We start from the raw sequence: 22,092 nt of genomic DNA on the forward strand, positions 1-22,092 counted from the left end.
GGGGGGAGGGGGAGGGAAATGGGAGGCTGGGAGGAGGCGGAAACTTTTTTTTTCTGGGGGGGGGAGGGGGGGGGAAATGGGAGGCTGGGAGGAGGCGGAAACTTTTTTTTTCTTATTCTCAATAAAAAAAAAGAAAAAAAAAAAAGAAAGCAAGCGCTTTTACCTGAGATATCTTGACAGTTCCAAAAACTTGAGCTGCCAAGTGGTAGTGGCACATGCCTTTAATCCCAGTAATCAGAGAGTCAGAGGAGGAACGTCTCTGTGAGTTTGAGGCCAGCCTGATCTACAGAATGAGTTCCAGGACAGCCAAGACTACACAGAGAAACGGTGACCCCCCCAAAAAAAATGTATCTTGAGCTACGTGTGGTAGCCTAAGAACAGCATGTATGATATAAACATTCAGATTATAGCATGCATTTAGCCCCTAGCCCATGAGGGGTTCTTATTTTCCCCAAACTTTTAAACAAGTTTCAGAGAAGTTATATATAGGCCCAACTCCATGTAGCAAGTAACAAGTCAAGAACTGACTGACCCCCAAGCTCTGATGTCAAATTACATTGCACCCTGTTCTGTTCACATACACGGCGCTGTGTCTGCCTAGTTGTTTCCAGTGTATTGTGTCACCATGATGTCACAATGTCATCTTCAACAAGGAGCTGGGAATCAAGGATCTAATTCTAGCTCTCTGAGCAAGTTGTGTGATATAAAAGAAGCATAACTCTTAAATAATTTTCTCATTTATAAAAATGGTATATATACTGCTATCCTTCAACAAATTGTTTTTTTAATTAATTAATTATTCTTTGAGACAGGGTTTCTCTGTGTAGTCTTTGCTCTCTGGTTCTCTAGACCACTTGAACTCAAGATCTGCCTGCCTCTGCCTCCCAAATGCTAGGACTAAAGGTGTACGGCATGTATGTGCACCACGTGCATGCCTGGGGCCTAGAGCCAGAAGAGGGTATCAGATGCCCTGAAACTGGAGTTACAGATAGTGATGAGCTACCATATGGGAGCTGGGCATTGAACCCAGGTCTTCTGGGAGAGCAGTTCTTTTTTTATTTTGTTTTTTCAAGGCAAATAGCCTGGCTGTCCTGGATCAGGCTGGCCTCAGACCCACCTGCCTCTGCTTCCTGAGTGCTGGAATCAAAGGCGTGCACCACCACTGCCCGGTGGGAGAGCAGCTCCTAACTGCTGAGCCATCTCTCCAACCCCAACAAATACTTCTGAAAACACTCAAAGCTGGCACTAAGTAGACTAACATAAAGGTGTTTCTCCCAGCACTGTATGGGTTGTAGGCATGCTGCAGAGTGTCACTCAGCGTGGTCTGTGACCCCACCCCCATCTGCTAACCTCAAGAGCCTGGAGGCATGTGTTCCTGAAGCTGCTGCAGGTGCTTCCAGTCAGCACACTCGTGATGGCATTCACAGCCACAGAGAGGGAGCCCTGCAGTCTCTGATGAGCCTGGAGTAAGGAGGAAATCATATTAGTCCCAAAGCACTGGCTCTAGAATGCCAAAGGGGAAAGGCTCCAGGCAAGGCAGAACAGCAGCAGTTCCACCAACAACACTCAATAAGATGATGGTGCTGTTTCCTTAAAGCATTCTCTTCTTCCAGAGATGGCGCAATAATGTAACACACTAAGAAAAGACAGTAAGACACTGGGTAGGGATGGGAACGGGGCTCAGTTGATGGAATGCTGGCCAAGCATGTACGAGACCCTGAGCCAGCACAGAATAAACCAGGTATTTTAATAAAACAGGTCTGGAAGCACACACCTGTAATCCCTGACCAGGAAGTGGAGGCAGGAGGAGGAGCAGAAAGAAGGTCAAGGTCACTTTCCAGTAAGAGTTTGAGTTAGCCTAGGCTGTAAGAGTCCTTGTTTCCCAAACAAACAGAACAGTAAAACCTATTTGGCACTAGAGACATGGCTCAGCAGTTATGAGCAAATACTGCTATTGCAGAGGCTTGGTTCCCAGCACCCATGTCAGACAGCTCACAGCCACCTAGCTTCAGTGCCCTCCATCCACACACACAAGCACATAATAAAAATATTTTATTGTTTGTATGTGTGTCCTCACTGGCTAGGAACTCACTTTATGTACAAGACTGGCCTTGACTTCCGAGATTCACTTGTCTCCACCTCCTGAGACTTAGGATTAAAGGTGTTTGTCTGCACACCCAGCTTTTATTTATTTTATGTGTTTGAGTGTTTCTGCATGAAGACTTGTGTATCATGTGTGTGCCTGGTGCCAGCAGATGTCAGAAGAGGGCAACAGATGCCCTGGAACTGGAGTTACAGAGACAGTTGTTGCTGCCTTGTGGGTGCTGGGAATGAAACCAGGTCCTCTGGAAGAACAGCCATGCTCTTAACTGCCGAGCCATCTCTCCAGCTCTAAAAACAAATCTTTTTTTTAAAAAAAGCAAATAAATAAATAAAACAAATATTTAATTTTTTGTTTTAAATGCATTACTGTTTGAGTGTGGGTCTGCACACATCACAGTGCATGCGTGGGGGTCGCCGAGTTGGTTCTCTCACGCCACCTTTATATGAGTCCCTGCAATCAAATCCAGTTGGTCAGGTTGTTTGGCAAGTGCTTTGACAGCTGAGCATTTCTCGGCCCCTAACTCTGTGGCAGGGTCTCATACTATAGCCTAGGCTGCCCATAACTCATTCTATAACTCAGGCTGGCCTTACACTTCAGTCATCCTGCCTCAACCTTCCAAGTGCTGTGGTCACATAAGGAATCAACCAGACCCAGCTCTAATGTTTGTTGTTTTGTTGTTTTTAGTTTTAAGCTTTGCTCTCCAGTTGACAGGTTTTTTTTTTTTTTTCTACAAGGAAGTTGGAAATGTATTACCAAAAGCACGCAGATTGGAAGAATTCAGTCTGGGCAGAAGCAAGTGTGACATTATGAAAGAACAGGGAAAATGAGGGAAGAGGTAAGGTTTATTGAAATATCAGCTCCAGAGAATTTGTGGGATCAAGATGCACAGATAAGAAGAGGTATGGCTGGACCATGATGGTGTATGCTGATAATCCTAGCACTTGGAAGGCAGACCTCTGACTTTGAGGCCAGCCCAGTCTACAGAGCAAGTTCTAAGACAGCCAGGACTACACGGAGAAACCCTGTCTTGGAAGAAAAACAACAACAACAACAACAACAACAAAAAACAGGTCTGGCAGCCATGCTGTTCTGTTGTTTTGTTGCTGTTACATCCGTGGCAGCTCCAGCACAAACTGGCTGCGTGGCCTAAGTGAAAGCTTAAGTCCCTGTCCAATTGCAGCACTGGGACCTCACCAAGGTGGCAGAATGGAGGGCATATCGAGGGAGCCTGTGCACTCCCAGGTTGTAATTTATTACCTGGGCAGCCTGGTGATATCGCTCCAAGACCTGGTCCACAGCTGACTGGATGGACTCTCGCACGGTGCTGCGGCTCTCCGAGAGGATGGCACTGAGATGAGCTGTGAGCAAAGTGTGGAGTCCTAAGAGGATGACAATGGTGGGAGCCATGAGTGAGGACGCACTTTCAGGACTTCTGTCCACGTGCTCTGTGTCGGGCTGGGGCTGGGGTAGTGCTCCCGAAGAAGCTACTTCCACTTCTCCACCCCTAGTTTTAGAGAAAGCTCCTCTGAAGCCCCACTGGCAAATGAAAGCAAGCTTAGGAAAATTAAATGAGTCACATTGTTTTTGAAAAAATAAATGCTTAATCCATGCTACGAACAATGATAGTGGTACCTTCCGAAGGAAAAGGAAGCCTCTTAGGAGTGTCTAACCTCTTCCATTCCTACTTGAGCATCACTGTTAAGTGAGCCTCCAGTTGTCTGCAGGGTGGCATTTCTTTCCAATGTTCTGTGCTAAAGGAAAGGCTGACATTACCCTGGGGATTGTGAATGTCAGACCGTTTAAGATGGGGTGAGAGCTGGTGATGTTGCTTGGTTGGTAGAGTGCTTGCCTAGCATGTAAATAGCCCTAGATTTGATTTCCACACACTTCTAATCCAGCACTTGGGAGATGGAGGCAGGAGGATAAGGAGTTCCAGGGCATCCTCAGATATACAGTGAGTTTGAGGCTGCCTGGGGACATACAAGTTCCTGTCTCAAACTAATTAAAATACGCAAAATGAAGGTGATCTCAGATGAAGTAACCTCTGCTTAGCATCACTCAGAAACTGCCATGTGGGGCTGGAGAGGTGGCTCAGCAGGTGAGGGCACTTGCTCTTGCAGAGACCAGGTTTGATTCCCATCACCTACATGGTGACTCACAACTGTCTGTAACTCTAGTTCCAGGGGACCTGATCTGAGGATGCTAAGCATCCAGGTGGCAGATATACATACACCTAGGTGAAGAATTCACGCATAGATATCACACACACACACACACACACACACACACACACACACACACACACACATTTTTAAAAGGTAAGAGTTGGAACACTTCTTAACATGGGGCACCCCAATGCTCTCCAGAGAGAGAAATTACATATGGACTTAAAAGGAATCTGGAACTAGAAGTAAGAACATAGATCATAGATTTGAGGTTATATATTTTTTTTATTTTTATCACCAGCTAGTGATGAGGTAACTTCACTCTTCTCACTTCAGTGCAGAAAATGTTTTTCTTATGTGTTCTCTCAGATATGTTTGTCTAGATAAACTGGGATCATGTAAAATGAAGTATTCTGAAACACACACGCAGTGTTCAAAGGGGAGTACTGCTGTTGCCATGGTGATGGAGCATGCAGATTCTATTTTATATACTCTGGACCCAAGAAGAACCCAAGAAATGAGAAGTTTTTGAAGGCAGACATTTAATTAAAAACAAAACAAAACAAAATTATTCCTAAAACTGCTCCTACCACCAGATGCTTTTGGCACTGTGGCAAAATAAGGAGTTAATCATAGAAGTTACCATGACAAGGTGGGCGGGAGGCCAGCGACTGATTTTTTTAAAGACACACGAACACAGACTAATTCTGCACAATCTGTTTCCTAGCACACAGAGCTCTGGAGAAGGAAGGATGGGGAAAGACAGGGCAAACTTAGCCTTGCTGTCCCTCGTTGTATCTCCTTCAGAGGCCTAAACAAGGAGGGTTTTGTTTTAGTTACTTTGAAGGAGTTTTAAAAAAATTATTACTTTTTAAAATTCAAAACTTCATGTTTATCTGTATATATGCATGCATGTATGTATACGTACATGCCTCCAGGTGTCTACAGAGGCCAGACGAGGATGTTAAACCCCTTCCTGGAACTTGAGACAGAGGCAGTTGTAAGACACTGTACATAGGTGCTGGGAACCAGACTCCGGTCCTCTGCAAGAACAGTGCTTGCTCTTAACCACAGATCTATCTCTTCAGACCTGGCAGTGATTTTTGTTTTGAGACAGGATTTCACTATTCAGTTCAGGCTAGCCTGGAACTGACTATGTAGACAGGATGCCTTCAAACTCACAGTGATCTACCCGCCTGGTTTAAAAACATGTCACGCGGTGAGTGGTGGTGTTGCACACCTTTAGTTCCAACACTGGGAGGTGGGGGGAGCAGAGACAGGCAGATCTCTGAGTTTGAGGCTAGTCTGGTCTACAGAGTCAGTTCCAGGGCTACAGACAGAAACCCTTTCTCAAAAATAAATAGATATATAGATAGATGAATAAATAAAAATTAAAAAAGCATGTGCTACCACACCTGGATTTTTATTTATTTTATTGTTTTTTTTAGCAGTGAATATTTGTTTTTTTTTTTTGTTTGTGTGTTGTTTTTTTTTTTTTTTTTTTTTTTTTTTTTTTTTTTTTTTTTTTTTTTTTTTTGTTCTTGTTGTTTTGAGACAGGGTTTCTCTGTGTAGCCCTGGCTGTCCTGGAACTAGCTCTCTAGACCAAGCGTTGAACTCACAGAGATCCACCTGCCTCTGCCTCCTAGTGCTGGCATTAAAGGTGTGTGCTACCACTTCCCAGCAGCAGTGAATTTTTAAATCTAAAACTGAGTATAACTACTGAGAAGTTGCAGGCCTGTGGAGACATGCTAACCAGAGGCATATAGACTGTTCTGGTTCAGTACAAACTGTTTTTAGGACACCTGAGTTCTTTGGATATGTTAAATAGGACTTAGAACATGGTGTCAGACTCAAACTATCCTCTGGCAAGCATTTTAAAAATGCCAGGAAGTAACAGATCTTAGGTCTCAGGTGGGCATTGAGCCTCTGAAGGGCCTTTGATATTGCCTAGTTTAATAGTTCGTGTTAGAGATTGGGAAGGGAGGCTCAGATGGTTTCTGTGACTTGATTTTTAAACATCACGAAGGAAGCTGGAATCAGCACAAAGGAAAGCTGTTTGACTTCTACCCCAAGTCCTTTCCACGGCTCCGCTTCTCAGTTTGTCTATGGGTGCATGCCCTAGAATCCTCACCAAAATCCCTATCTTGAACTTCATAACCCTGAGTTATAGTGGCATATTATTTGTGTTTTAATAAATAAAGCTGGCCTGAAGATCAGAGTGCAAAGCAGCTACACTAGTCAGCCATGCAGACCAGGCAGTGGTGGCACACACCTTTAATCACAGCACTGGAAAACGATATAAGATGGGAGGAGACAGGTTTCAGTTTTGTCCCAGTCTGAGGATTTGTGGAGGCAGGACTTCAGTCTGAGGTAGCACTTTGCTTTTCTGCTCTTCAGCTTGGACCCCACTATCTGTCTCTGGGTTTTTATTATTCATGCTACATTGAGTCTCTTTTCTTTTTCATTCTCTTGGCCTTAATCAATGAAGCAGGGGCACCAAAGAACATTGGCTTCTGAGTTGACAGTTTGATCCCAGGAAAGCAATACTTCCTCCTCTGGGTATGCACACACCAGGAAGGGAGGAAGATGTTTGGAAGGTAGGCAGGTAACAGGAAGAATTAATCTCATATTTGACAGCCATGAAATCTGGCACCAGTCACTGAGAGCTTCTGATCTGGGTTATAGGCAGTCTTGTTTCACCTGTGGTGCATGGGGAACCAACACCATACTATGAAGAACACGTGAAGGTGGAGCCTCCATAGCTCATGGAGAAAGGAGCACCCAAAAGGAGGCTTATAGATTTTTTTCCTGAAGTAAGTCTAGGTGCCATTTCTTGTAACTTTCCTTGATGTGGGATTCTCTTCTGTATGCTGGTGAATGTTTTATTCTATTGGTTAATAAAGAAGCTGCATTGGCCTACCAGCAAGGCAGGAATTCCAAGCAGATAGAGGAGAAAAGAAGGTAGAGTCAGGGAGATGCCATGTAGCTGCTGCAGGAGACAGATGCTGGATGCCAGATTGAACCTTATTGGTAGGCTACAACCACGTGATGATACACAGATTATTAGAAATGGGTTAATTTAAGATGTAAAAGCTAGCTAGAAATACCCTTAAGCTATTGGTCAAGCAGAGTTGTAATTAATACAGTTTTATGTGTGATTATTTGGGTCTGGGTGGCTGGGAAACAAACAGGCAGCCTCTGTCATCAGAACGGCACCCAACATGGGGCCGACTACATCCACATAAAACCTGAGAGCTTAGAAAGGAATTCTAGGCACAAAAGAACAGAGTTAAGTACAATTTCTTGGTAGCTGCATTTTTTTTTTCAGATAGGTTCTGTTCGCTGGTGATGAGGATGGGTCAACATTTCCTCAGTTTAGGAATGTGTTATCAACTCTTAAAACTTACTTCCTAGGGTTCATTGATTAAAACACTCAAAAGGGGTCCAAATTTCATTACATCTGAGGATCACTTGAGAATCAAGTGACAGAAATGTATATTTCAATCATTCTAGATTTCTACAATATATAGCAAAAATAATAAATTAACTTGACCCAGGAAGTTGTACATCTTCAAATAGCCTAGGTGATTCAGGTATTTATGTTTTGTGTTCCACAAGCTAAAGCCACCATGTTACCCAGGAGGAGGAGAACCTTTCTCATAACAGGTTACTCTGCACCTGATGGACACACACCAAAGCACTCCTAACTGCACCTGCACAGAGAGAGGCTTCCTCCCTTGATTTCATCTAGAAAGGCAGTGATAATTCTTTACATATTACACAACTATCTAATTTAGACAGATATATGCATTATTCATATAGTCCTTTCTTTATCCACTTAGCACTTGGCACACCCAACCTGGCTGCTGTATTTTCCCAAACATACCCCAGACTTCTGCTTGCTGGACTGGGAATCCACTGTGGAAATCTACAAATAGAAAGAGTAGCAGAGCTGGTCCCGCTGAGTCCACATCCTGAGACTGATTCCCCTCACTGGGCTCCACTTGATAACTCACATCGGGAATCACCAAATCTAAAGAGAAAGATAACAGGAGAATTTATAAGGTAAACAAGCCCCTTATACCCTGAGTGACACAGAACCATGTCGTGACTGAGAAGGGACTACTAGGTCTACATTCAAACAGTCAGTTCCACTCCCGAATCTGCTCCTCCACCCACATTATGGAAACAAAATAATAATGACTTACATGAAGAACATTAAAATAGCCAGCTATGTAAAGTAAAAAGGAAATAGCAGCCTTGTGCATTTACTATGGAAGCATTACACAAAAATTCATTTCTTTTTTTTTTATAATTTATTTTATTTTATTTTTTGTTAAATATTTATTTATTTATTTATTGGTATTTCGAGACAGGGTTTCTCTGTGGCTTTGGAGCCTGTCCTGTCTTTTATTTTTTTATTATTTATTTATTTAGTGAAGATTTCTGTCTCCTTCCCGCCACCGCCTCCAATTCATTTATTTCTTGTGTAACATTTTTTTTTTCCTTTTGAGAAAGGCTCTCACTATATATTGCTGTTGGGCCTGAAACTTGATATGTAAACCAGGCTGGTTGGGGGCTGTGGACCCCCAGACCCTGAATTTCCTGTAAACAACTTGTTATGCTTGCAGCTGCTCTGATCAAAACAACTTGTTTTCCTGTGTTTGCACCTGCTCTGAGCACAAGACCCTAAGGAGTTCCTGATGGCTGGGGAGTGGTTTCTGGGGGGTTTGGCCCGGGCTTGGCTATCAGTTAAGGATCCCTATATAAGCTGCTCTGGAACACAATAAAGGGGGCATTCTTGGGGAATTCAAGGATGACCCATTTCTCTGTCTCTGTGTGTATGTGTGTCAATCTCCAGGCCCTTGCCTGGCTCACGAACCAACCTGTAGTGCAGGCGGTACACTACAGGCGTAGTACTGTAGTACAGGTACTACAGGACCGTGATACTAGTAGTAGCTCGGATACTACACAGGCTGGTTTTGAACTCAGATAATTCACCTACTCTGCCTCCAATGTGCTAAGATTAAAGGCGTGGTCACCACACCTGGACATCTTGTGGACCTTCCTTAAATAAGTTATTTAACAAGCATCCCCTAGAAATGGAGTTACAGACAGTTTTGCTGTGCCATGTGGGTGCTGGGAATCGAACCTGGGCCATCTGGAAGAACAGCCAGTGCTCTTAACTACTGAGCCATCTCTCTAGCCCAAATATTTTTTTTTAATATTTATTTTATGTGTCAGTGTTCTGCTTGTATTTGCGTATATGTACCACATGTGTACAGTGCCTGTGGAGATGAGAAGAGGCTGTCAGATCCTCTGGAACGGGAGTAACAGACAGGTGTGAGCTACCGTGTGAGTGCTGAGGACTGAACCCAGGTCCTCCGCAAGAGCAGCAAATACTCTCTACCACGAGCTGTCTCTCAAGCCCATTCCTGTAAACCTTCTAAGGTAGGTCTGGCTACAAAGAGGCAGAGGTCAAATTTCAATTTGAGTAATAATGTTCCAGGTAACGTACTATAAGCCAGGTGCCATGCTAAATTCCTTGTATGTCCTTTCTCAAGATTTAGACTTCATAACGCTCTTGAGGAAGACCTATTGTTACAACGTTTTACAAGTAAGAAAAAAGGCACAGTCTGGCAAAATGCCTTGTCCAGTATGAGCTTGTGAATGGCAGAACTGAGTTGTCCACCTTGACAGATCAACTTCAAATCTGTGTTCTTAATGCTAGATGCACCCTTTAAAATTCCATAACGGTAGTTCCACACCCATATCCACAAGGAAGGGTGTCTCCCTGTGGATCCTAGTTCTGTCCTTTAAAAACTAAAGGAGAGCATGGTGTGGCAGCATGCTCCTGTAATCTTGGTACTTGGGAAACCAAATTCTAGTACAAGGAGGATTACAGCAAGCTGATTACAGCAAGCCTAGGTCACACATCTCGGCAGTGTGTGACTCTGTCTCAAAAGGTAAAGAAGAAATGAATGTGAGAAATTAGGGTGTTTTCCTGTATTATTCATTTACAAAGTTAACTGACCAAAGTTGACACCATAAATTGTAGAAACAATGGAAACCAATAAAGTCTAAGAATAAAAATGAAAGTGGCAGAGATAACGAGGGCTAGGGCTGTAGCTCAGTTGGCAGAGTGCTGCCTAGCATACGTAAAACTCTGGGTTCAATCAAGTATAGGCTACAATGAGATCAAATCTCAATTGTTTTTATAAAATAAGATCCCAGAAATCCAGTTAGGCCTTCCTTCCAGTCAAGACCCATGACATCCCACCTGGTAAGACTGCAAATCATTTCCTCTCAAAACAGCTTACTCCAGAGACTGTCCTAGGATGCTTCCTCTCATACCGTCTTCTGGAGAACTGTCCTCTCAAGAACAAAGACCCTTCTGTGGAGGCGGATGTCTTAGATACCTTCAAGATGCTGCCTTATCCCAAGATGCAGCAATCTTTTCATGCTAGCGAAAATCCTAGAACATCCTTTTCTCTGCTGGCCATCAAATAGACAAGCTCAGAACCATAAACCTCCAAGACCGTTGCCATGGTTGCAGCCCTACTCCCCAATTGTATTTATTGATCCATTCAATTTAATAAGTATGCTAATTGACTTATGTGTATGTGTTTGCATATCCATATGCCATGGTGCATGTGTGGAAGTCAGAGGACAACATGCAAGCTAGAGCTCCCCTTCTAACCTTGTGGTCCCAGGGAGAAAACTCAGGCCATCAGGGCTTGGATCAGGTACCTTTACCTACTGAGCCATCTCACTGGTGCCAACCTTTCATCGTTTAGCACAACTCACCCCAAATTAACATGGTTAGACCCCATAGGAGTACCATGGCCAGCTTTCTATGTTTAATGCTCTTGTAGCTGGCATTTGTGTTGCATTTAATTTCTTCAAGTAGTTTTCTGTGTACTAACACTCATGTCAGTAGGAATCATTTCTCTTCCACGTACAGAAGGGTTGTTGTTCCCTCATCCATTGTTCTGAAGCTCCCAAACTTACAAATGAGAGTGTGACCAAAGCCTTCCAAGAAAGGTCCTGGGAAAAGCATGAGATAGAGAGGCACCAGCGGAAGTGAGAGAAAAGTGTCAGACTCTGTGCCAAAGCAGGGCCTCACTGAGTTTGTGTGGGACACTTAGAACTCTGCCTTGTTCTAAGTGGACTCTCAAATGTGGTCAGATCCCATTCTCTTGTTAAGCCAGTGTATTACTAGGTCCTATTTTCACAGACATTTGCTTATATATTTATTTCTCTAATTCCTTGTGTTTCTATATTTTAGTACAAAATATAGAAACATACCTGTATCCAAATTGAGATCCAAAGTGGGCACCATAAACAAATTGTGTTTCTTCCAGTCAATGAAGTAGGAGGTGTCTCTGAAGACAGTGATACTTAGCTGCTCCTGGTCTGATATCAGAGGCAGACCCAAAGGCCCGTATAGAAATATGTATAGCAGCTAAAGAAAACTGTCAAAATTTTCTTACAACTACATACTCATATAAAACAAACTTACATACTGGCCTGGTTCACACCAGAGGAATATGCACATATGCTATCAATTACATGTTTGTCTTTTTCCAAATTACAGACGGGTATGATGCCCGGGAACTCTACCAGGATCCTCAGATTTTTGCAGAGGGTAACGGAATGACAATTTATTGATTCATCTTATTCATCTGATCATAAATGTGAGTGGCATCACAAGCTAAACACAGTGCTAGGTTCTAGAGGTATGGAGATGAGTAACTAGTATCTGTACTCAAGTTTTCCATATTTTAGTGCAGTACACACAAAAAACCTATAGAACTGCATACAAAGGAGTGTTTTCTAGAAAGTAATTGAGTGTATTTGGATTGAGAGAAACTTGTCGCTTTATACAACCCTATTCTTTTTTTCCCCCCTCTGTGTAGCTTTGGAGCCTGACCTGGTACTCACTCTGTACTCCAGGTTGGCCTCAAACTCACAGAGATTCATCTGCCTCTGCTCCCAAGTGCTGGGATTAAAGGCATAGACCACCACTGCTGGCCCAACCCTATTCTTCAACCAAGACAAAGGCCTTGAAATAATCTCTCCCCTCTGGACTCTTGCTTTCTTATGCTCCTGCCCTGAATGTGGTTTCTTTCTTTCTTTTTTTTTTTTTTAATATTTATTTATTTAGTATACAATATTCTGTCTGTATGTCTGAAGGCCAGAAGAGGGCACCAGACCTCTTTACAGATGGTTGTGAGCCACCATGTGGTTGCTGGGAATTGAACTCAGGACCTTTGGAAGAGCAGGCAATGCTCTTAACCACTGAGCCATCTCTCCGGCCCCCTGAATGTGGTTTCTTGATATGTATCAGCACTTGACGTTCCTTGGTGGGCAAGGGCATGTCTATATGCTACAGAATGAAATGTTTTAGAAAGAACAAAGGGAGAATGAACTCTCAAAGCCTCTCTCACAGATATCAGCAGGCATTAGCATAGGAACTAAAGCCACTACACTCACTGCTCAGGGTCAGAGGATCTTTAAATTACTTCACATACAATGTGAAGAATAAAAAATAGAGTGTCTGGAGTCCAAATATATGGTTGCCTTATGATTTGATATTTTTTCTGCATAGCCCTGGCTGTCATGGAATTCAATCGGTAGACTAGGTGGCCTTGAACTCAGAGATCCACCTGCTTCTGCCTTCTGAGTGCTGGGATTAAGCTAAGTGCCATCACCACCCAGCTAGTGTTTTATTTTTAAAAATCATTTTTATTTATTTATTTTTTTGGTGTGGGTGTTTTGTCTGCATGTATAGCATGCGTGCAGTGCCTGTAAAGGCCAGAAGAGGGCATTGGTTCCCCTGGAGCTGGAGTTACACACAGTTGTGAACTGCTATGTGGGAGCTGGAAATTGAACCCAGTTCCTCTGGAAGAGCTGCTAGTGTTCTTAACCACTAAGCCGTCTCTTCAGTCTCATCCTTGTTTGAGACAGGGTTTCATGTAGCCTAGCCTGGCCTCAAACTATGTAGCTAAGGATGACCTTGAACTTTTGATCCTGTATTCAATACCTGAGCACTGAGATTACAGGTGTATTCCGCTATAGCCAGTTTATACGGTACTGGAGTCCACATGAAAGGCTTTGAGCACTCTAGTCAAGCAGTCTACTGACTGAACTGTATTACCAGCCCTTAACTGGACATTCCAAACCATTCACATCTAATATGAATACAGCCATGGTTGGACTTAATCTATCTGCTCGTTATGTGGTTTCCATTTGTTCTCTTTAATATTTTTGGATTCTATTTTGGATTCAGTATTCTATCTCTGTTTTGACATATTAGTCATGACTCACTGGTTCAGCCTTTAAAATTTTATCAGGATTCAACAGTTGACAAATATAGAAGAATCTAATAATACACTTGCATTTCTTCCTGATTGGCCCATGTTATTGTTGTCAAGTAAGATTTGGAGGTAGATCAAGATATACATGCATGAAACTGTCAAAGAATACTTTTTTATTTTTGAGACAGGGTTTCTCTCTGTAGTGCATGCTATCCTGGAACTCACTCTGTAGACCAGCCTGGCCTGGAACTCACACAGATCTGCCTGCCTCTGCTTCTTGAGTGCTGGGATCAAAGGTGTGCATGTCACCACTACATGGCTAAAGAATACAAACTTTGCCTGGCAGTGGTGGTGCACGCCTTTAATTTCAGCACTTTGGAGGCAGAGGCAGGTAGATCTGTGTGAGTTCCAGGCCAGCCTAGTCTACAGAGTGAGTTTCAGGACAGGCTTAAAAAAATACAAAATTTAAAGGATTTCCTTAAGCATTTTTCTAATACTGCTTGTGAGTGAATTCCTGACTCTTCTGAATGTCTGAGAAAGTCTCAATCTTGAATCCATTGGTTTTGTTTGGCGGTGGGGATTCTTGCAGGGAGGGTGTCACTCTGTATCCCATGTTCTGGGATTACAAGAATGAACCATCAGGACCAGCTCTTGTCTTCATTTTGTGTGTGCATGAGGACAACCTTGGCTACCATCTTCAGATACCATCTACCCTGTTTTGAGACAGTGTCTGGCTGGCCTCAAATTTGTCAATGAGACTGAACAGCAAGTGAGCCCTAAGGATCCACCCATTATTCAGGAAAAAATTTCTGAACTCCAATCTGATGCCATAAAACATGAATTTTTTCTGCTTAGCCGGATGGGGACAGAAACTGTCCTGGCTTTGTGTGGGCCAGCACCGGCCTGTCTGCAGCTCTGTATCCGTGCATTTCTCTTCAGTTTTCTTGTAAGTTCTAGCTGCCTGACTCTCAAATCATCTCAGCTCAGATCCACCAGACTCTAGATGAGTGTCCCTGCCTGCTCTGCAGCCTGGAGATTTTCTCTGGCAGTCTGGCAAGGCAATCTAAGTTTTCTCTTTAGAACACTGTCCTGCACATGTTATATAACAGTACTGATATTTGCCTTGGGGAAAAAAATGGTCATCTACTTTGTGTTGAACAATTTTAATCCATAATTTTGGGGTTTTCTAGGGCCACTGTAGAGGTCATACTGGAATTAAAATAATGGTAATAAAGAGGGGACAGCATTTACTTCTATCATGAAAATTAGCGGATAGAAAAACAGAAAGCAAAGCCTGGGTCTTTCTGCATTTCAGCTGCCTGTCGACAGACAGTGTCCTTTGTCTTCCAGACATGTTTCAGTTTCATGAGGTCCTATTTATTAACTGTCGATCTTAGTGCCTGTACTGTTGGTGTTCCATTCAGGAAGTTGTCTCCAGTGCCAATGTGTTCAAGATTATTTCTCCCTTTCTCTTCTAACAGGTTCAGTATATCTGGATTTATGTTGAGGTCTTTGATCCATTTGGACTTGAGTTTTGTGTAGGGTGATAGATATGGATCACTTTGCACTCTCCTACATGCTGACATCCAGATAGACCAGCACCATTGTTGAAAATGCTTTCTTTTTCTATTGGATAATTCTGGCACCTTTGTCAAAAATTAGGGATCCATAAGTGTGTGGATTTGTGTCTGGCTCTTCGGTGAAGTGAGAGACAGGGGACTGAGTATGAAGCACAGTGGGAGACTGATGAGGCAGAAGGAGGTGGGCAAAGACCCACAATAGTCAAAAATATTTACCTGCTTTGTGAACAACATTAAACACCTATGGTTTACAGTGATGAGTTAAAATATTATTACTAATCAGGTCTGGTGGTGGTGGTACATGTCTTTAACCCCAGCACTTGGAAAGAAGAGGCAGGTGGAGCTCTGTGAGTTGGAAACCAGCATGATCTAAAGAGTAAGTTTCAGGACTATATAGAGAAACCTTGTCTCAATATAGATAGATAGATAGATAGATAGATAGATAGATAGATAGATAGATAGATAGTTGAGCCAACCCACTTGTCTAGTCACTGAAAACATGTAATGTCTAATGGTCCCAGTTTGACTGTGCACATGGAAGGTAACCTGGGGAGCTATACACTACAAAATTGAAGTCATTCATGCCTACACAACACACACACATATTTATTTTGTATGGTACTGCAACATGATGTGGTCATCTACAAAATTTCCACTGTTACAAAAACAAAAACTTAAAACTCATGATGCTTTAATTAAGTTTACAACTTTGTGTGCTGGGCCACATTCATAGCTATCCTGGGTCACATGACATCACAGTCACAAGTTGTGCATCCCTGTGTGAGGAGCTTCTCATGGACTATAGTTCTCCACCACAGCAGGAGAAAATTAATCCACGAGATGTTCTCATTTTTACTTTAAAGCTGAGGAAGCAAGTTAGGTTGTTTAAATCAGCTGCTTCTGTCACACAGCATTTACACCCCCTGCATCCCAGTCTCAACAAGGCACATAGAACATTTACTCGTGGGATAAACCAGGGGAGGTGGCTCACATCTATAATCCTAGCACTTGGGAGATGGAGGCAAAGGACCAAGAACATCTAACGGTAAGTTTGAATTTAGCCTGGAATATAAAAGAGCCTGTCTTAAAAACAAACCAACAACTCCTTACCCCAGGCTCTCCAACTTCAGTCATGAATACTGGTTTTCTTATGTGAAGTTCTTCAGGTGTTAACTTTTGCCTCAACGCATAGTTTTAACTCAGGACTTACTAGCTCTTATTCCACTTCACTCACTTATTTAGTAATCACTACGTTTTCTCCTAGAGCACTCAACGTGCTGCATGAGTTACTCTTGTCAATCATAGAAAATGCAGATCACAGTCCTTATTAAGGCATGCAAGATCTTACCACCCTCCATCCCAACCATTTTCCTGGTCTCATCTCTACCTTTCACTATCTGTTGTAGTCTACCATTCTTTGGCAAATACTTCAAGCCTAACATTCACACTGAGTTATACTTTTACACAAATCATACAGGGTTACAGATAAATAATTCATATATTAAGACTTGCCTAAAATTAGAATTAAAAAATTCATCTTCAAAGGAAATTGGATAGAACCTGTCAAAAGGATATTGAAACCGAAGAAATCCTATCCCGTTGGCTGGAGAAGACCTTGGGGCTTGGGCACAGAGCAGCAGCTGGAGTCAGTGCCAGTTTTCCCAGCAAGCCCATGTCAGACATGCCATCAGGGATGGACAGTAGAGCTGGATGTCCTAGCACAGGGTGGATTCTGCTGCAGTGCGATTCAGTTGAATTCAGTTTTGGCTTACTATTAAAAAACATACAAGACAAATTTGACTTTTTTCTTCAAGAAATTATTTAATGGGCATTTAAAATTCTTTAACTGCTCAGGATACACATAGCCCTATGACCTGCCATGTCATCTTATCTGCATAAGATCAGAAAAATTAGCATTGCAAAGACTATTATCATGGCTTCTGTTTATGTTGTCTCTCATGATAGTTGCTTATTCTCAAATTGTATTTTCTCCAATACAATTATACTCTACAGTTCCAAGAGTATGTTTCCAAACATTCAAAGACCAGCCTTGTGTGTGATGACTGTGAGCAAATGGTCTAAAACTGACCCCGTGACACCTGAGAGTCTGCTTCTGTGCACACTATACTTTCCTCTGCGTAGGCTTGAGGTCACTGTTAAGTCAGAACAATGAGAAAAATTAAACTCTCATCCTCTTCAACAAAGAAGGCGGTGGATTTGTTTTCCCCCACAGTTCTCTTCTAAACAAAAGAAATACAAGCAAAGAAGAGAGAAGAGGAGGGGAATTGCAGGAGAGGAGGAGAGAGAAGAAAAGAAAAGGCATGGAGATCATTTCTAGCTTCTACCTCACATAATGCTGAAAGCCCACAACAAGAGTGATGCCATTGGACAGTCTCAAAATAGGCTCGTTCTCTGCCCTGCAAAACAAAACAAAGAAAAGTCATCTTTCAAATTAGTCTCTAGTTGGCTCATGACATTACCACCCAGAAATCGCTGGAATTCAGCAAACAAAACCCAAAAGGAAAACCACAACTTTTATGCTCATTCCCCCAGTGAAAGGGAGAAACATATAAGGGACGAACATATTTATCTGCTAAAAACTAATATGTGAGGGTCTCAGGATTAGTTTCAAAGAGATTCTGGACTAAGAAATCAAATCTGTAAACTTGCTAGAAGCACAGGGCAATCATGCTTAAAAGTCATTCAGAGCCATAAAATCGTTTACAGACCCAAAGATCTCTGCAGAGAGGATCCCATTCACCGTCAAACTGAAATTAAACTTGAGCTGCAAAACAATAAACGAACGGTAAGATTTCATTCTAGTCGAGGTTGAGATTAAAAAATGTCCACACAGAGAGCAGTAGAAACTACCAGAGAAGTGTTGCTGCTCACACCCCAACCTGCAGGACCAGAAAAGGCCTCAGTGGAGTGCAGAGATCCCATGGAACCACCAGAAAAGGATTTAAAACCTCCCCTCCTGCACAGACCAGACCCCCCTGCTAACACTGAGGCTCAGAAACCAATGCCCCTCACCCTGGCCCTCACAGCACCACACAGAACCTGCTGGAGTCAGAGGACTTACGAGTGCTTCCTTTTCAACTCAGCAAAGCTGTGCAAGTAATTCGCTCCACAAAGACTCTTACTTTTTACTGCTGTTTCTTACTCTTGCATGTATATCTTGGGACTGTTTTGCTTTTGTTTGTATTGTTCAGTTTGGTTTTAGGATTGTTTATGCTTCTCACCCAGCTTGCTCCAGGACATACCTTACTGTTCACCTGCATCTCTTATGCTCCCTCCAACCACATCCCACGCCATTTCTTCCTTTTCCTCTCATCCTCACCCTTTCCTTGTACATCTTAACTGTAATCTTCCAGATATAAAAATTCCAACTTCCCCCTCCCAGCTACTTTATCTACATCAGTTATTTTCAAAATCTCATCCCTACTTCTTATCCTTACCCACTCTCCTTCTCTCCCACTTCTACTCTTTTGCAAATCGACTTTAAAATTTTTTAATTATCTGTATATATTCATTTTGGTGCGGTGCCACCAGAGGCCAGAGAGGGTGTCAGATCCCCTGGAGCTAGAGTTACAAATAGTTATGAGCCACCTGATATGAGCGCTAGGAACTGAACTCAGGTCCTCTTGCAAAAGCACATACTGCTCTTTGTTTTACAGAACATCAGAAGTGGGAAGGAAGACAATGTGTGCTTAACCACGGAACCATCTCTCTTGCTCCCAACTCATCATCTTACTAAAATCTGAGTAGGTTTCCATACCATTCTTGGTTGTTTATCTCTAGAAATTATGAAGTAAGGGAATACTGTTGTTAATTGGCTAGAATGGCATTTGCATAGCAATATAAAACAGCTGAGCTGTGGTTGCTCTTCTAGTTAAAATCCTAAGAATACAGAACTTACGCCAGCTCCTGGACTGAGGTATTATTCTCTGAAGTATATATTGAACTCTATCATATCAGAGTCCTACTTGAAAATTGTGAACACTTCAACTGAAGCAATGTAGCTGATTAAAAATAAAAACAAGCAATGAAATAACACCAGATGATAAATCCTAATGCAGTAGCAAAGTAAGTAGAAATGACTAAGACATGATAACACCTCCAAAATTACTAATCCTATAAAATTCCATCTAAGGAAAGTGAGGTAGATGAGTTCCTACACAGAACTCCAAAGAATGACTATAAGGGCTCAAAGACACAAACAGATGAATGAAATCAGGAAGGCAATGTATGATATAAAAGAGGGAACCCACAAAAAGACATACTCAAGAAAAACAAGTGGAAACACTAGGAAAAAAACATAGTAAGTTAAATAAAAGAACTATGGAAAGTCTCTTCAATATAATAGGTCATGGAGAGAACAAAGTCTGTGCTTGAAGACAAAGTGGAGAAACTGGACCAATTCAATAAGGACAAAGATAAGTAAGTGAAAATACCATCAGACAGACAGACACACAAATAAACCACATCAGAGTAATAGTTAAGCAAGAGAAGAATAGGAAAAACAAGTACTACAAAATCAATAAAATGATAGGAATACATACCTCTCATTAGTAACTCTGAATATTAATGGTCTCAATTTCCCCCCAAAAGGAAAAAAACTAGTAGATTGGACCAATAACTAGGAATCATTTGTTTGTTGGCTCCACAAACTTCATCTCAAAAAACAGCAACTTCACCCTTAAGTTGAAAGTCAGGTGTTCCAAGTAAATGCACCTAGGAAACAGGCAGGTGTTACCCTTCTAATAACTGACCAAACAGATTTCAAACAAAAGTTAGTGAGAAAAAACACACGAGGTCACTGATTAAGGAAAACAATCTGCCAAGAGAATATAACATTTTAAACTTATATGCTCCAAATACAGGTGCACACGATTTCATAAAACAAAATGTAACTAGATGTAAAATCACAGATTAATAGTAGTGGGTACCTTCAATATTCTTACCAATAGATAGGCAATCTAAACAAAAGAATAGATAATCTGAACCAAATAACATCATAGATAATGGACTTAACAGAGATCTACAGAATATTCAATTCCCCAAATTGCAGAAACTTTCTCTAAACAACAACACAGGTTAGGACACAAAGTCTTAAATACAGGAAAACTGAGCTAATTCCTTGTGTTCTATCTGATCGCAATGGACTAACACTACACCCCTACAACAGGGAAAACCCTAGAACACATATAGACTCATGGAGAGCAAACAACACACTACTGAATGATGAGTGGCCTTACAATAAGGAAATAAAGACATTCCTCGAGACAAATGAAAATGAACACATCATACTGAGGTGAGTGGGACTGCAGTCCTCAGAGAAGCTTAACGCTCCACGCGACTACAGTAAGAAATAGAATGATCTCAAGTGACTTAACAGACAAAGAACAAGTCCCAAGTCAGCAGAAGGAAAGAAGTCACTTATAATCAGGGCAGATATTAACTACATGAAAATCAAAAAATATACATAGTTAGAATTTTGAGAAGATAAACAAGATGTAAAGTCCTAGCCAAACTAACCAACAGAAAAGACTCAAATGAATAAGACTAGAGATAAAAAAGGAACCACTACAACAGATGGCTATGCAATTTAGAGAATCATTAGGTCTTATCTAAAAAAATATATATATATATATATGTTCCTCTAAACTAGAAAATCTCAAGCTCATGATCAACCAAAATTAAACCAAGGTGAGCCTGGCATGGGGTGCACACCTCTGATCCCATATTCAGGAGGCAAAAGCAGGCAGACCTTTGAGTTCTAGGCCAGCCTGGTCTCTATAGCAAAATCTAGACCAGCCAGGGCTACTCAGTGAGTTTCTTGTTTTGTTTTTGATTTAAAGAAACTACAGATAAATTGATACTATTTAAAGAATATATAACTTCACCTTGTGATGAACTATGATGATTTTTCGTAAAAAACGCTTTATAATCAGACAGCCTGTCATCAAACTTCGAGGATTTTCATCAACCTGTAACAATAAACACAGCCTGTAACCCCACATATGTAAACTCAACAGCACAAATAAGTTAAATAGGCATTTCTTCCTATAAGAGTAAATATTCAGGATATCCCAGCCCAAAACTCCAGTGGCAGCACCTGCTCCACCAGAGGCCAAGCTGTCAGCCAGAACCCCAGGCAAGTGCCCCCTCTACTTTCTCAGTGCCTGCCCAGCCCACCCAGAATTAGTCCTCCCCTCCTTGTTAACATATCCTGATCTCCAGAGGACCCTCAGCTGGACCAAAGGACACAATGGCTGCCAGAACTTCAGCCCCAATTCAGGTGGAAAATCCCTACTCGACCAGAGGCCACCGCAGCCATCAGAAGTCATGCCCCCAACTTGGATGGAGATTGACCTACTCAACTACAGGCCACTCCAGCCAGAAGACCAGAGAGGAAACAGAAATCAAGGGAACAAAACACCCATCCAACAAAGGCAAACTCAGAAATTGGTACCTAGACCTATGATCACCCCAAACCCAGATGCCTAGATGCCAGTATAAGAACACAATTAACAACAGCCAGGGCATTATGCCACCACCAGAGCCCTGTTATCCTACTACAGCAAGCCCTGAGTGTTCCAACACAGTTAAAGCACAAGGAAACAACAGTAAAACCAACTTTATGGCCAAGTGGTGGTGGTACATGCTTTAATCCCAGCACTCGGGAGGTAGAGGCAGGTGAATCTCTGTGGGTTCGAGGCTGAGTACCAGGACAGGCTCCAAAGCTACAGAGAAACCCTGTCTTGAACTACCCCAAACCCCAAAACAAAACAAAACAAAAAACAGCTTTATGAAGATGACAAAAGTCCTTAAAGAAGAAATTAATAAATCTCTTTAAAAATCGAGGGAAAACCAAAAAATTAGAGGAAATGAATAAATCCCTTCAAGATATTCAAGAAAA

At 42.0% G+C, this 22,092-nt stretch overlaps 1 protein-coding gene across 1 annotated transcript in view; it reads right to left on the reverse strand.

Annotated features, from left to right (window-relative positions):
• The window catches only part of Top6bl (TOP6B like initiator of meiotic double strand breaks), a 113,707-nt gene that overhangs the window by 11,461 nt on the left and 80,154 nt on the right, over positions 1 to 22,092 (reverse strand). Inside the window, exons 5-12 of the mRNA XM_050137587.1 lie at positions 21,077 to 21,160; positions 17,900 to 17,955; positions 17,516 to 17,587; positions 16,742 to 16,941; positions 11,579 to 11,722; positions 8,157 to 8,303; positions 3,362 to 3,483; positions 1,351 to 1,461 (exon numbers count right to left, since the gene is read on the reverse strand). Of these exons, the coding sequence (XP_049993544.1) occupies positions 1,351 to 1,461; positions 3,362 to 3,483; positions 8,157 to 8,303; positions 11,579 to 11,722; positions 16,742 to 16,941; positions 17,516 to 17,587; positions 17,900 to 17,955; positions 21,077 to 21,160 (936 nt within the window). The remainder of the gene's footprint in view (positions 1 to 1,350; positions 1,462 to 3,361; positions 3,484 to 8,156; positions 8,304 to 11,578; positions 11,723 to 16,741; positions 16,942 to 17,515; positions 17,588 to 17,899; positions 17,956 to 21,076; positions 21,161 to 22,092) is intronic.

This window comes from Alexandromys fortis, unplaced genomic scaffold (genome assembly GCF_014885135.2).
Source record: "Alexandromys fortis isolate MF-2015 unplaced genomic scaffold, M_Fortis_MF-2015_v1.1 scaffold_3, whole genome shotgun sequence".
Taxonomy (NCBI): Eukaryota; Metazoa; Chordata; class Mammalia; order Rodentia; family Cricetidae; genus Alexandromys; species Alexandromys fortis.